Raw genomic sequence first — 15,845 nt, 5'->3', positions numbered from 1 at the left:
CACATTCTATGCATACACAGAATTACAAGGCGGGGTTGGTTGATAGTTTTTAAGTTTGGAAGGTTGTTAGACAACGGAACTAGCAAGCAATGCCCAACTCCTGAGTTCCTCAACCATGATAACCATAAGCTGATTTTTAAATTGTTTTTATCTTTTTTTTTTTTATACACAAGATATTCCATGTAAAGCAGCAACAGCAGTGCAGTTACTGGTAGCAACATCTCAAAAGTAATAAAAAACCCCATACATCCAGACAGTAGTACATTGCACACACACGTGATTCTCATACACCCATCGACAATTGGTCAGAGTATTAAATCAGTGTACAAATTAAATATTTCAAAAAATGTGCAAAAAAGTCAACGTTGATAGAAAAAAACACCTTTGTGTACATACATTACAAACTGTGCCCAGCATTCAACTGAGAGTAAAAACATTTACAGTGAGAAACTGATAGATTAAATAGAGAATTTAATGGCTACATAAAAATGTACATTAGATCAAGAGTAAATTTACAAATTTTTATTCATAGCTTCATGAAAACTAAAAGCCTACATTCCAATTAATCTAAGTCTCCTCCACATATTTACAGTGATACTCCATTATACAACTCCTGTGAGGTCTGAGATGGCAGACACTATGCTTTAATAAACCATTCCAATTTTAGGGTGACACCACCTTTACTGATATTAACAAGAAACAAACACTAGGGAACTGCCAATCTAATGGCTGTTCAGAAAAGAAAATGCAATCCTTGTTTTTATATCCACATTATATAGTCCTCTGGGGAAAAAGGATCATCTAGTTTTCAGGTAAAAAGCAGAAAAAAGCTCTGATGTATTTCCTATGACTATCCACTCATGAGCTGGAGTATCCTTTTCCTTATCTCTCAACAGAAAACCCTGACCTCCAATCCTTGCCTGTGGACTCAACGTAAGGGCTGAACCATGAGATACAATTTTAATGCCATTTAATCCAGGTCCTCTCCCCTTAAAATAAGTTTCTGAAAACTAAGGCCTAGCCAAAGTATGACTGCTCTGAAACATGAGAAATATAATTTCCTCCATCCCACCTACCCCTGTACACCTATCTATTGCTAGAGGAAACCCAAGGATTGCACCAGCAAACCGGGAGCTGCAGTGTGCTGGGTTCAAGTGATGGGCTCCCTGGTCCAAAATTGGACACACACCTTAGTCAGGAGCTATCAGGGGCCACCACCTATGCAGGACTTAAGCTTTGCCAGCTAGAAAGAAAAATAAAAGGTTTGGGCCAAGTGGGGGATATCAAATGAGAAAGGAGCTCCTTTGTTTCTGATCGCAGGTTTTGATTCAGAAACCCTGGGTTAGTAGAAAACCTGTCTGACCCCTCAGTGCACTTGAGTGGCCCCCCCTGAAGGCAGCACCCACATCCATGTAACTGTGGGTGACATCTGCCTGTCACTAAAGAGGATTGGCTTCTTCCCAGAGCTTTGGAACATTCTCACTACGGCGCACAAAACCTATCAGGTCAAAATTTTATCTTCATGGTGCTCCTGAAATGTCCCAAGGCTCAAACCCAGCTACAGAAGTCACCAGGTTTTAGTCTCCAAGCTTATGCAGTAAATTTAGAATGACAACAGTAAGATTAAATTAGAATGAGCTTTTAAAAAGAAAACTCTTCATTTTAATACAAGCATGAATTTTGTATATGGGAACAGCAACTATAAACGCCCACATGTCTGAAATATGGGCAGTGTCTATCACTTTTTACTAGTACCTGCTTTACTCAGTCAGCAACAGCTTACTGGTGGATATACACTATTTATAAGAGACATGAAACATCACTTTTGGCTATATGTATATGGGATAGAAAAGCTTTGGTAATTGTATGTGATTCTACACTGCAGACTTGTCATTGCCACAAGACAGCAAGTTACCAGCAAGAAGAAATGACACTGGCGGCAATATTTTCTCTTTTCCAGAAACACCATAGGGACTTACATTCAAGCACACACATTATACTTTTCTATATGCGTGACACAGTCTTCAAGATTAAAAAAGTAAGAAATTGGTTATAAATAAGTGTAGAACTGACCAATTTGCTCAAGTCTCTGAAGCTGCAGTTAGACATTGCTCTATGCTGTCCAAAAGAATGGCTTGCTGTACTGCACTGTACCTATGGGTGCTACAAGGCTTTCAGTCAAGACAACGGCAGGATTAGGATTATCCAAAAGGCACAGGAAAGAAATCTGTTGGTTTGCTTGGACAGATCATATTCCTCTGCACTGAAAGTAAACAGCTTTTAATACAGTACCACGCTTACAAATGTACCAACTTTGCTTTCAAGCCCAGTAAGAGGCTCTGCTGCAGAGCCTGGTACCCCGAGCCAGGAAGCCAAATCCTGACAATCCAGTAACTTCTATGCATGCAGACAAATCCTCTTTCTGGCACGTGCATTGGTGCACAATCTCCAGAATGCAAATACAAAATGTGTATTAGCACAGGAAACCAAAAATCACTTTAAAGTTCTGAATTTGAATGTCTGCTGCAGATTATAACTCAAGCATACTCTTCAATGCAGTTAGGCAAACTCTGCTTTGGGCACTTTGAAAAAAACCATTCTCTAAGACTGCTTTGGTGACATGGAATCATATGACATATTTCAATATGGTGTTCTAACATGAACAAAAGTAAGGCATAGAGAGAAAAAGGCACTAGCTAAAAAAATCCCAGTTTTATTTTACTGAAAGGACTGTTTAGCTACAAATCAAATTGGACATCAAGTTAGAAGTTTTAAGACTGTATTTAAACTGTCAAGAAAAGAAGACTGTAGATTTAACTACACAATTATTAGATCCATGCCTTTTTAGGTTCTTCCATGGTATTTCTATCACCCAAATAAATAATAAACTTTCTCTAACACAACACAACTGAAACCTTGAGTCTTAACAGGACTGTTAGTTACACCATTAAAACCATACCACAGAAGTATCTTTTGTCACTTAATATGTGCAACAGACAGAATACTAAAAATCATTAGATAAGTCAGACTTTTGAGAACACACATACTCACCTTGAATTTCAACCTTCATTTTTTAAGAGTACAGCTTCATTTTGGCATTTACAGAAAAGCAAACCAACCCTGCAGCAGTATTGCTTTCACTGGCATTTTTTTATAATTGGATTCAACAATTAGGACAATTTGTGATTCTAAAATGCTGGTGGCTTTTTAAGTGAGATACAGGAAGTTGTGAGGAGGTATCTTATCTCTGCAATCCTCAAATTCCATGCACCCTCACAAATTCTAGAATGGGGGTCATTCACCATCAACTGTGTATACAGTTCATTTTACTATATTACCCCACCAGGGATAATAGCCAACCTTTTACCAAAAGTCTGATTTGGCTTCATAATTATTTCTAGCTCAAAATATTTGTGTTCATAACCGACTAATTTACTGTAATTTATTTAAATCTGTAGAGTAATTTATTTAAATCAGTAAAGAAATTTTCCTTAGGGTGAAAAAAAACTAGCTCAATCCTAACCTTGGTTAAATTTGTAAAATTTTACTAACTAGAATCTCTCAAACTGGAAAATATCAACTTCATTTAAGAAGCACAGTCTTTACACTAGCAGCTTTCTGACATGCCAGAGACATGATGAAAAATGTATTCTGAAAGTTGCTTTTTTCCTGGCTCCAAAACGCTGACTGTTGTCATGACTGAATGCCATTTTTCTTAGAAAAGGCACAAAAGCAGCAAACTTGATTGTTCAGTAATTAAAAATCACAAGGAAGTGATATTGCAATATACATGATCCAGCACTGTCTCACAGAAAGGTCACATTATAAGGAAACTAGATTCTGAAAATTTTCAAGCTTCAGAGAGTGCAGTTTCTCTTTAGAATAGTATATTTAAATGTTATGAATGCTACAGATAAACCTGGTTCCCTTTAATGTCCTTTTTTGGTAATATAAAATTTCCTTACCTTTTCAGCTATCACTGACCACTACTGATTTTTATATACATTTTCACCTTGGTTTTGGTACCTTCTTAGTCTGTAATTCAATAATTTCAATTACATGGTCTTGAAAACTGCCTACATAAACTATTAGGTTCTACATTAAACTTCCCATCCCTACTGTCACTATATTTTGCTTATAAAGCAAAGGTACCTTACAGCAGAGTACATACCAATTCTTCTTAAAGGCTGCTTCATAGTTTTTATCTAATGACAGAGAAACGAAAAGAAAAAGTCAGTACAAGCTGCCTTTCCTTTTAGCCTTTTACACTTTTCTGGTCTTACTAGTTCTTCCTGTGCTCAGGAAACCTTGCACAGTTGTGTACCCTGACTTAGAAAATTATAAGTTGAGTAAAATACTCACATCAGCTGAAGAAGTCACCACTCTCAGTCTCTGGAGAGATGGTCACAAAAAAGTCATTCTTACTCCACTACAGGTAAAGTGATTAGGATAGATCCATACTCCTGCTTATGCTCTGGTAAAACATGGAATTCAGCAGAATAAATTCAGAGATCTCATATATGAGTGACTGTGGAAATGGGTAAGCTTATTGTTCTGTGTCCATGGATTTTGTAAACCTGATATTACTCTAAAGATGCAGAACAGGTAGAGCCTTGTCAGACAAGACAAGGGTCACAGTACCAGCCTGCTCTGCCTTTTAGAAACAACAAAAACAAGCAATAAATCATCCAAAACAGTAAACATAATTTCAGTTCTCTTGTCCAATAGTTTATTTCCAAATGCCCCTTTAAATTATTTATGTCCTGTTATTCTACAAAAATATGAGTTTGACTTTTCTGTTGTGAAAAGTCAGTTATTCACTACACCTGATCAGTACCTGGGCTTCTCAACTGAGAAGCAATATTTCAGATTTGCACTTTTTATTATGCTCTTTCAGAAATAGAAAAAGTAATTAACATACACTTCATGACAGTTGGAAATCTGACAAACACCAATCTGGATTATCAGGCTGGAATAATCACACTTATATTATTTAATTGCTGGCTCTCTCTGCACTTTTGGCCTGTTTTTCGTACCATTTTCTGTGCTGTGCCTCCTTCTTCATAGGATTCATCAGTGCAACCTTATTAAAAATATAACTGGAGTCTTAGCTTTCTCAGTGACTCATTCCCAATGTTAAGAGATACTTGATTTTATTTCAAGAATTTTCAATACATCCTAGGTGACTGACCTGCTTTATTAAATCAATTTTTTTAGTGCAGAATGGGAAGAATTTGATATTAATCAGGCACTTGATGTTGACATACATTCCATCCTAGCGCCTCTCAACAGCTTAGAAAACACTTCTTATAGCTCATTCTGAATCCAGTAACTCATATACTGCACAAGGATTAGTCACTCCCTTTCCCCTGCAGCCATTCATGGGACTGTGGAGGAGAATTGACCCTCAACATCAGTATTTTTTATCAGCTAAGATAACTGTCTCCCTCGAAGCTTATGCAACAGAGGTTCTCTTTGGCAGGTAGAGCAGGAGGCATTCTCCTAACTGTTTACATCCAATAGCTGACCCTTGTCTAGCATGGAAAATTTCCCCTTTGCAGTATAGTAGTTTCTAGGAGTCTGGGCCCATAATCTGTTTACCTGTAATTATTTTCCTATTAAGATAATACAATAATTCTACACCAAAACCTCTAACTAGCACATGAGTTTTGAGCTCATTTTTGTTATTTTCTTTTGGTCACATAGAAGTACCAGCTAGACATGCTGCTGTACAAAGAGTTCCAAGTTCTTCCAGCTTCATCAATTAACTCTCAGAACTGCATGTTCCTGCTTTAATTGTAAATTCCAGAAACTGATTAAATGCTAAAATATAATAAGAACTTAGAACTCTCTGCTGCAAGTACCTATAATATAGATAAGAATCACATAGAAGTAACCATCTTGTCCTTTAGCTGCATGTCTATTTTTCCCTGCACCCTGAGTCAGTCAGCGGTGTCAGAAAAAGTCACACAGTTCCTGACTGTCCAAGCATTTGTAATTTTTTTTCCTCTTTAAATAAGGAACAAATATGTACTAAAGTGCTTTATCTACATCAACCACATCAGTACATTATAGAAACAAAAAGTTCTAGTCCTGGTGGGAGGGGGGAGAAAAGATTCTCATTTTAGATACAAAATTTAGATTGTTTACAATCTAAGTGAAACAAAGATTCAAGAGAATATTCTCTCTCTTGTCTTTTTTCTCCATTTTCTTTGTAAAAAATAAAAAATAAAAGTGCAGTCAAATAGAAAATAAATGCAGTAGATGCAAGCCGAGTTGAGGCAGGTGTTAGTGATAGTGTGCAAACGTGTGTCTTAGCAGTTCATCTGCAAACGGTCGCAGCTTGGCCTCGATAAAAATCCGTTTCAAGAAATCCCGAGCGTGGTCGGAGACGTGAGGAGGGAGCTGGGGGTTGGTTGGCTGAGTGGCAATTTTAAAGATGGCAGCCATGGCTTCAAACTCTGCCCATGGGGGCTTCTCAGTGAGCATTTCTACCACTGTGCAACCTACGCTCCTGAAACAGAGGCAGAAGTGAAAAAACAGGTTACAACAGAGTCATGCCCTTCCAGGAAAACAAGAAATAGCAGAGAGGAACTAAAATAAGGAATGTCCACTTAACACTACAGAGTAACTTCAGCATGAAACAGGCATTGGGAAAAAATGGCATGTACTGCTAAACCTTTATCTCATGTTACACAAATCATTACCTGTGTTCTCCACTTCATTACTTCCCTGGGTCAAAAGCTACTACCTCAGTGAAAGGATAATTACATATTTATTCAGGCAATGCCAGCTGTGGAAGGACACTGCCAGCATCCAGTGCTCAGCAGGCTGACAAAAGCCACGCACTCAGCACTGCTCTTGGAAGCCTTCCTGCTCCTTGAGGCCAAACAGAATTGCAAAGCATCAGGAATGCTCCATGCATGCCACGTGTGTTGCCAGCTCATTAGAAATGCACAAGTTATCACCAGTGAATAATATGCAAACATAATATGGCAGCTGAAAAACAAAAGCCCTACTTCATGCTATCTTCTCTTTTAGTTAAGGATACTTAGAATATACTTAGATTGACAAAAAAAAATTTAAGTTCCTCAATAACCTTTGTATACAAAACTCATGTTTTAAAAACTTAGGAAGGTAGAAGGGCATACATATGGCCAGAGAAACTTTGTTCCAGAAGTTCTGAAAGATCAGTATCTTTCAATAACAAGCAAATGATATTGCAAAAAGGATTTTTGGATGGAATAATTTCCCAGTTCTTAGAAAGTTTGAATGTTTTTCAAGATGCTTGCAAGAAGTTTTGTTGTTAAACAGAGGTACATTGCTTTACACAATAAGGATTTACTGACTGACAGCAACCCAAATTCAGTATTTTTTCTCAAGTTTCCACCAAAAAAACCACACAATAACTTTGGTACCAATACTTCAAATTTGAACAAGTCAACTGCTTGATATTATAAGGTTGATCTATTGTTCATGGATATCAGAGTAATTACTAAGTAATTTGAAGTAGCCTAAATTAATTTCTCTGAGATTAAAAGTATTGCCATTGGTTGGATATAATGCAGTTCCTTTTTAAACACACAGTGTTACTACTCCTGCCTGTCTGCTGCTGCCTGCACATTAGTGCATATTCACAGATCACCTGCAGTGCAAGGGATCTCACTGCCAAAATCACCAGTCCACTGGGCCAGAGCCATGTTAGACTCTGGCATACACAATGTTTCAACTAACCTTCATTTTTGAAAACTATCTTTTTGAAAACTTAGGTATTTAATAACAACTTAAACTAAATTATTTTTTGATACTCCCTTTTAAATCAGGAAAATTCCCTTTTAAGTGTTCAACTTTTAGAGGAGTAGAATTTTATTTTCTGCCTTGCATCAAAGGGATTTCAGTGTTGCAGTTTCATTACAAGACATTGACTGAACTGGTGTTTCAAAGCTTCACATATTGCTTTCAGCCAGTACTTCTCCAGAATTAAACAGTTTGGTAATCCTAACTTCATGCAAGGTCAGTTGAAAGGATTCTTTTATGATCTCTAAATTGATGGCTAAGAAATTGCCACACGAAAAATTAAATCTCAGCGTTAAGACTCTCCAAATATGACTGTCAGTGTTCACATTTGCCACTTTCTTCAGCTGAAATCCCAGGATGAAACACTGCATCTCCAGATAACAAACGCCTACTCTCTGTTGAAAATGAAATGACACTTTTCAGTAGAGAAGGGGTTTTTTAACATACCAGATGTCTGCTTTTCTGCCATACCCTTCTCCACTAATAACTTCAGGGCTCATCCAGTAGGGAGTTCCTGTGACAGACTTCATTCCTGTACCAGACAGACAGATTGTCTGCAGTCGTTTGCTGGCACCAAAGTCACCAAGCTTCACATTGCCTGCTGAATCCCGCAGAATATTTGCTCCTGGGAGGAAGGGAACACAGCATTACCTTCATTAAAGACTCAGGGTTTTGGGGTGGGAAACAATAACAGAAGTTTGGATCCAGTGATACAATTCAACATCAACCTAGGATTTCACACCAGAGAATTTACTTTCTCTGCTCATTCCTACAATTCTATTCTGGAGTTCAGAAAACAATGAATTGCACACTGGTTTGCATCCTAGGTCTTTTCCAGGAAGAGACAGTCCCTTTGTAAAGTCCTGACAAAATAAGGAATGTGTCATACATTGGAAATTATAAGAAACAGGAAAGGAGTTTCCACACAACTGAAAATGCCTCCATACTATTTTAAAGCAAAACCTCAAACTGTGTTAGGGATTTAGTCAAAACAGTTATCTGCACAAGATGTACAAATTGACTATGATATCTCAACCGGCTTAGGAACAAAACACCATTGATACAAAGGAACAGAAAAATGGTGAAAATATTAGGGAATACAACAGCATTGTGTTCAATACACCTGTCCTGCACATCACCATGTTTCTACATATTCACATCATACTTATGCAATACTTGCAACAAGTGCAAAAAGTAAATGTTTCACCAGGCTTCCTAGCAGCAAAATGCAAGAAGTCTGATCAGGCAAGTCACCTGTGCTGGTCACTTCTTGTACCAGTGAAGTGCTAGGTAATTTCTGTGTAACTGATTAAACAAAACTCTGTAAATTTAAACTTTGGAGTCATGATGCTTTTCTCTGCACATTCTATTTCTAATGATATCATCTTCCAATATATTTAAAACTATTAATAGTAAAATAAAATCGAAGGAATTTATCCTGATTGTTTTGCAGATGAAGACTGAAGAAACATTCCCAGAACTCCGCTAGAACATTCCAAAGTTCTTATTTTTCCCTCCCCAGGTTACAACAGTGACAAGACTAAAAGATGGAAAGTGATCACATCAGTATTTTGGTATTTGAAACTTAACTTCATTTTAGTGCTTCACATAAGATTGGAAAAGGATCAGTAATAAAGAGCACTGAACTGTGCACAGAACTATCATTACCTTTAATATCTCGATGGACAATCATATTACTGTGCAAATAGTGAACTCCTTCCAAAATCTGCCGTGTGTATTTACGAGTCACGTTCTCTGTGAGTGCTCCATACGATTTCAATTGGTCTTTGATGGAACCCTATGGAACAGAAGTATAAAGAACTAACTCTTCTATAATTCAACTGAAATTCAATTAAATTTATGCCTGAAATGCAGACATTTAAAATTACAATTCTTCTTGACTTAACCTTAAATCTCAAAAGCAGCTGAATAGTTCCAGTCCAATGTACAGAAAGAGAACAGCACCCTCAAACCTTTTAATGGGTAAGTGGTGACACTCAAGATGGACATAACACATGCCTCTTGTGTTAGCTTATACTCAGAAAAAAATCATTGTCAAGAAAAAAAACACCATGTGTTATAGGGTGGTGCTTTAGGTAAAAAAATAAGAGGTAAGCAAGTCCTAGCTTAAGATTAAATCAAAACTTCTTGGATTTTTTGCAACTATTTTTGTATAACCTGTCTTTGCCACATAGAGTTACAAACTCCTAAGATTAGTTCTGTCATATTGCCCTCCAAATCTCAGAAAAATTCAAGAAGTCCCACAAAAGACGACTCAAAACTCAAAAAATGAAGAAGCAAACAAAAAACCCATCATCACCAAGAAAACAATGCGCAGACACTGCTTCTCCCTCTGGGCTCTCATAGTAAGAAGACTGCTTTAACTATTCAGAAATATAGAGCCTCTGTTTTTATAGGAGCACATTTTATTTAGCTCTGCTGGCCCCACTTGGTGAGAAAATGAAAATCTACAGTCTTCTGACCTTATAATATTTCCTAACAAAGAAGAAGAGCAGTTCAGCACAAGAAGCAAACACCGAGATTATTTTCTGTACGCACTTATTCCCACCCCCATCTCAGCTACTTTTTGTTTTCCAGAAATACTTGAAGCGTGGCAAAACCAAACAGTAAAATTCAGGAAGATTTAAGAGTTTACTAATGATAATATTGTATTTTCAAAGACATTGCCAGGTACCACTTATGCCAAAGTCAAACACAAAGAGCTTTTGTACAAACCACTGTAATTCTGAAAACCCAAGCAAGTAATGGAAAAGACAGAAGAACTTGTCAGCACCCATCTTTGGTGCTTTTAATTTGGACAGTTTTAAATAACTGTGTGCACTTATGCAAAGCTGAATGCTTAGGTGCTTGTCACACTGCACACAATCCATGGCTGAAGTGGATAAACTCTCCTGCTTACCCCAGGCATGTACTCCATAAATATTGAGAGTGTCCTTTCAGGTGGATCTCTCAAGAAGCCATAATACTGAACAATTCTTTCATGCAGCAGATTTTTAAGCAACTGAATCTCACACTCAAGTGCATTTACTTCCTGAAATGACAAAACAGGACAGATTTACCATACTTGATGTAGTAAAACTAAGATTTTGGGCTTGAATTTTTTCAAGCAGAGCAGTGTGTACATATTGAGGTGTTATGCAAACTAAGTAGCAAAATACTCCTACAGCTAATGTCAAATTTTTGCACTTTATAACAAGAAAATATCTATGTTAAATTGAGGTAATTAAAAACAACCCAAAATATGTCTTTCCTATACATTACCTTTGGGATGACTTTACTGTTTTATTATTGTTTCTCTTCTCTTGAAGTTATGTTTATTTCAGAGCACAGCAGATAACAATATGTGCATGAGGTCGGTGACCATTATGCAACATGTCATAAGCCACCAGTTGGGTAAAAAAATAACAAAACACAGACCACTCCCCCCCATTTTAATCTTTGGGGTGGAATAACTAGCATTAATTTTTAACTTTTCCAGGATTATAGACTATACTTTAAAAATGCCTTTGAGTACCAGTTGATATTGTAATAATGAAATACAACAAAGGAAAACACTAACAGCTGGTGCTTTCTCTTGAGCCATCCAAAATACAACACATTTTGCAAACAGGAAGTAAGATATTTTGAAATGGACTGTACAATTAGATGCTAGAAAAATACTAACCCACAAATTCAAACTCAACTAGATTCCAAATTTCACATAGAAGTTTTTCATCAAAACCTGAATTTTTATCTGTCATAACCTATTATGGATACCCTCACACTTCTGAGGCTAGAAAGAAAATAGATTTTTTCTTTTGCACACAGAGGCACATAGTACTACAAAATGCTTTGATAAGTGAGCTCACAAAACTGTTGCTTCAGGAGAGATACCACCATATTTTAACATTTCCAAAACATAACGAGTTGTTCTGTTACACATTTTAAAGAAGCAGCAACAACAACTACACCAGGAATCTACAGCACAAATGATTCTTGATTTTTTCTTTGATCCTACACCACAAACAGCAGCAACTATAACTGACAGCCACTCAATTCTGCAATCATGCTTACACCCATTGTTTCCCTGGCCTTGCTCCCCACAGTGCAGAATGCAGTCATAATGTAGGGAAAGTAATAATTCTCTTCCCATCCTGTAAAAAGCAGTAAGTATGGTTTGGAAAAATAAGAAATAGTGGATTTTTGCTACTTTTAAACTGTTTATCTCTTTCAGCATCCAATATTTAGAGAGGGACAAGTTTAATTTTACAGAGAGAATAAACTAACAAGGAAACTTGTGGTCTAGGGAGAAGCAGTGTGTAACAGCAGCTAGTCTTGATGCACTAAATTTAAAAGAAACAAAATACACCCCCCCCCCCCCCAAACATAGAAATACCCCCCTAAAAAGATGAAAAAAGGTAAGAATAGCAAACTGTCTTCATAGTCAAAACCAATTTGTTTTCAAGAATTTGTTTTCAGGAACATTTATATTACAGCTTTTTCTGCTTATAAATGTAACTTCTTCCAATTCCATTCTAATTAATTATTTCAGAGCACATTTTGTAATAGATTGTTTAATTTTAAAGACCAAGACTGCACCAAGTCAAATTATGCATCTTCACAGCACAAGGATCTGTCTGAAAATTAAAAAATGTGATGTAATATTAAAATCAGGTAAGCAGACTAATTATCTATGATACTAACAAAACAGAATTCCTAACAAGGACATGGCTTCCTAACACAACATGGTTTAAAACACGTTCAAAACATGTTCATCCTGTTCAAGGAAAGGAATGTGAGTCTGGTCTAGAACACACCACTTCAGCAGAAGCCTTTTCCAAGGTCTGTCTTTGGTATCACTTACCTTGCTGGTTTCCGGACTATCAGGATCAAACTGAACTTGTTTAACAGCCAGTTCTCTTCCAGTATCAGCATCGTAACACAGATATACTCTGCCAAATGCACCTTGACCCAGCAGTTTACCAAGTCTCCAGTTAGTTGGAGCTCGTGGTGCTGAAAATACAAGTATGTTTTGGTTTTCAAATGAGCTTGTTATTCAGCTGATCGAGAAAAACTGGAATACACAGAAAATAATTTTTTAAAAAACTACTTTTTCAACAACAGAAACTGTGTGTCCTAAACCTCACCATATAAATTACAAAGATTAATAAAACTCCCTGTAAGATGGAAAACATGAGCTACTTAAATTTATTCACAAAATAAGTTGTGGTAGAACTAGACACACTTAAAACAACTAGTAATAGCCAATCTGAAAAACAGAAAAAGCACATTAAACAAACAACTTTTTTTAAAAAAAAATAGAGGCATAATTACAAGGTATGAGCTACTGAAGTCATCACAAAGTATATTTTCTCCTGAAATTCTACCACAAGTATGAAGCAGTACCACTAAAAATGTACAGTTTAAATGAAAACATGACCAACATCTGCAAAAATAAACAGTAACTGCAACCTACAAAACCCTTCTCCTGTCCCAAAGAGTCTAAGAAATCACTTTTACAATGTTTTGTTATCACAGATGTAAATTCCAATTGAAAGTCTACATAAAGGTTGGCAAGGTAAGCAATGAAAATACTGATGAGCATAGTCTTGACCTTTGCCTACTAGAGAGATAAAAACATTTAATGGCATGTGTTTGGATGACATGCTAGGTTTGGCTTGAAAAGTAAGTTTTTACAGCAGGGCTCACAAAACGCCAGCACTTACAGCGGCTGGGTGGGCTGATGTCCATGACTGACAAGGTGGGATTGTCGATGTCACTGCCCCTCCTCCTCATCCGGCTGTCCTCGTATTCGGGCGTGAAGACGCTGCTCCCGCTGCTGGTGCTCAGCGAGTGGTCAGTGGGACTGAAACTAACCGGTGATCGGAAGCTGTTCCCCTGAGTCCTTCTGGCTCTTGGAAAAGTTTTACGACCTTCAATGATATACACAGAACATAAATGTTACAGTACAAAAAGATACTGCAATGCAATGTAAGCATGCAAATACTTTTTGAATTTGACATCATGCCACAGCAAAGGATAGGACACAATCATCGTGAAATTTACTGGTTTAACTCTCCACCTAGAAGAAAACAAACATTCATCACAGATGTATATAATGACTAGACAGAATCAAAAAGCTGTGTTTGAGAGATGAAAATTGAGACCAAATTCTGGAACTGTTCTAAAATATAATCAACATGCTTGAAAAACCTGAAGACCTGTAAGAGGAGAAAAGAAAATGCCATGCCTCTGCTTTTATTACTCTATTAATGTGCAAATACCAAATTTCCTGATATTTAGGAGAAATAAAAAACAAAAACAAAACACACATTTACAATCCTGCAGTGCCCAAGTCAGCTTCTTCCTTCTGTAAACTAGAAATAATTGAATGCAGAGCAAGACTGGCATATGGAATCAAGGGGAAGATCACAAAAGTATTTTAGAAATCAAAACACAAGCAATGCAAAATTTGGAGATGGCTACGGAATCAGAATAAAAAACCAGAGCACCAATCTTCAACATGTTAATTATAACCAGATGACTAACACAATTTATGTTAATCTATTTAGATAACACAACTATTTTTAGGATAGCATTTCTTGATTAAGTTTCATCCTACAGAACTCAGCAATAAATGATGGAGTCTCTGATTCCTCTGATTAGGTACTACACTGGAGGAGGAGTTCCCAGAGGACTTAAAAAAGCAGATAAAATATCTTTGAAATAGTAGACTCAGACTTACATACTAGTCTGGACAATTTAAATTCCAAGAAAGATATGCAAACAAGTTATTAAGCAGTTTTATTCACCATTGAGAAGATAAAAACACGATAAACCAGTCATAATTGGTTTGTCTCATGTAGCTAATCCAATCCCATTTCAGTGGTACACTCTCACGAGCCAACTCATGAAGTGTTGCATACCAGCTTACTATGCAGATTATACCCAAGACAGATTCAGAGCAGTTATCAGTGATTTCTCATCAAAGGGAAGATAAATTAAGTGGACATCCCCAGCAGTTTATCTTCAGTCCACTTCCATACACTATTTTAATTCATGATGTACATATGATGGACTTAACACACTGAAATATTGCAGATGACATGTTAAGTGTGGCTGAAAGTCCATTCAAAGATGAAAATCAAAATTCACAGTGGTGTTGGAAGTTAGAGATGATTTAAAAATCAACAAGATGAAATTCAGTAGGAAGTACAATATACATACTTAAAGAGAAATCTAATGCAGAAACTACAAAATGAAAAGCAATTGATTGGCCTGAAGTCATGAAGGAAATGATAGAGAAAATGTAACCAAAGACTGAAGAGCACTCAGAACGGTGACCAGAAAGTAAGGTCACTCTGCAATGTATTAATGTGACTGCTACACACCAAGATCTGCTTATACCCTGTGTTACACATAAAGTGGCCATGAGAAAAGCCTCAGCTCAGGCAGGAGAAGGAAAACAAGGTGAGAAGACAGGTATGTGTGTGATGTAGTGATATATAAGAGCAATGACCAATTCTTCACTGTGTTAAAGTAGAGTAACTAGTTACTATTTTCATTTGCAGGAAAAATGTCTTGGGAGACCGAGAAGGTTAAGTTATAAGATAAGCTCTCTTGGAAATTGGCAACATAAAGAGAGTATGTTTTCTGTTGAAGTCAATTTAGAGTTTACTTGAAAGTCAGTGTGACAGATATTGCCTCTTTAAATCTTGCCTTAGAGCAAGGGACTGGACTTTGCAGTGCCTCAGTTCAATATTTCTGTAACATAATTCCATTTATTGCTATGCTCATTCCACATTGCAAGTGAAGCCATCTGGTCTTGGGAGACATTTCTTCTTAACACTTCTCAACTAGCACTTGACACACCCTGAAGTATGAAAATTCTTCAGCTGCTCCTCTCTACTTCCTTTAGAAATTCAACACACATTAAATTTATATCAATGGTTTTACTGTCCAAACCAGTTTTGTGGACACATTAGCAGGTGCTGCTTGCATTCGAACAATTTCTTTCATCAGCTAACTCTCAGTTTATATCACTGCTC

The 15,845-nt window shown here is 36.8% G+C and overlaps 1 protein-coding gene across 2 annotated transcripts in view; it reads right to left on the bottom strand.

Annotated features, from left to right (window-relative positions):
- Positions 1-130: 130 nt before the first annotated feature.
- Positions 131-15,845, bottom strand: part of MAP3K2 (mitogen-activated protein kinase kinase kinase 2) — a 49,085-nt gene continuing 33,370 nt past the window's right edge. For both annotated transcript variants that reach the window (XM_056496493.1, XM_056496494.1), the window contains exons 12-17: positions 13,524-13,730; positions 12,662-12,810; positions 10,718-10,849; positions 9,466-9,595; positions 8,245-8,422; positions 131-6,514 (exon numbers count right to left, since the gene is read on the bottom strand). In XM_056496493.1, coding sequence (XP_056352468.1) covers positions 6,289-6,514; positions 8,245-8,422; positions 9,466-9,595; positions 10,718-10,849; positions 12,662-12,810; positions 13,524-13,730 — 1,022 coding nt within the window. In that variant the 3' untranslated portion in view covers positions 131-6,288. The remainder of the gene's footprint in view (positions 6,515-8,244; positions 8,423-9,465; positions 9,596-10,717; positions 10,850-12,661; positions 12,811-13,523; positions 13,731-15,845) is intronic.

The sequence above is a fragment of the Oenanthe melanoleuca genome, chromosome 7 (assembly GCF_029582105.1).
Source record: "Oenanthe melanoleuca isolate GR-GAL-2019-014 chromosome 7, OMel1.0, whole genome shotgun sequence".
NCBI classification, from domain to species: domain Eukaryota; kingdom Metazoa; phylum Chordata; class Aves; order Passeriformes; family Muscicapidae; genus Oenanthe; species Oenanthe melanoleuca.
The sequence above is the reverse complement of the archived record's forward strand: the minus strand, read 5'-3'. Positions and strand labels throughout refer to the sequence as shown.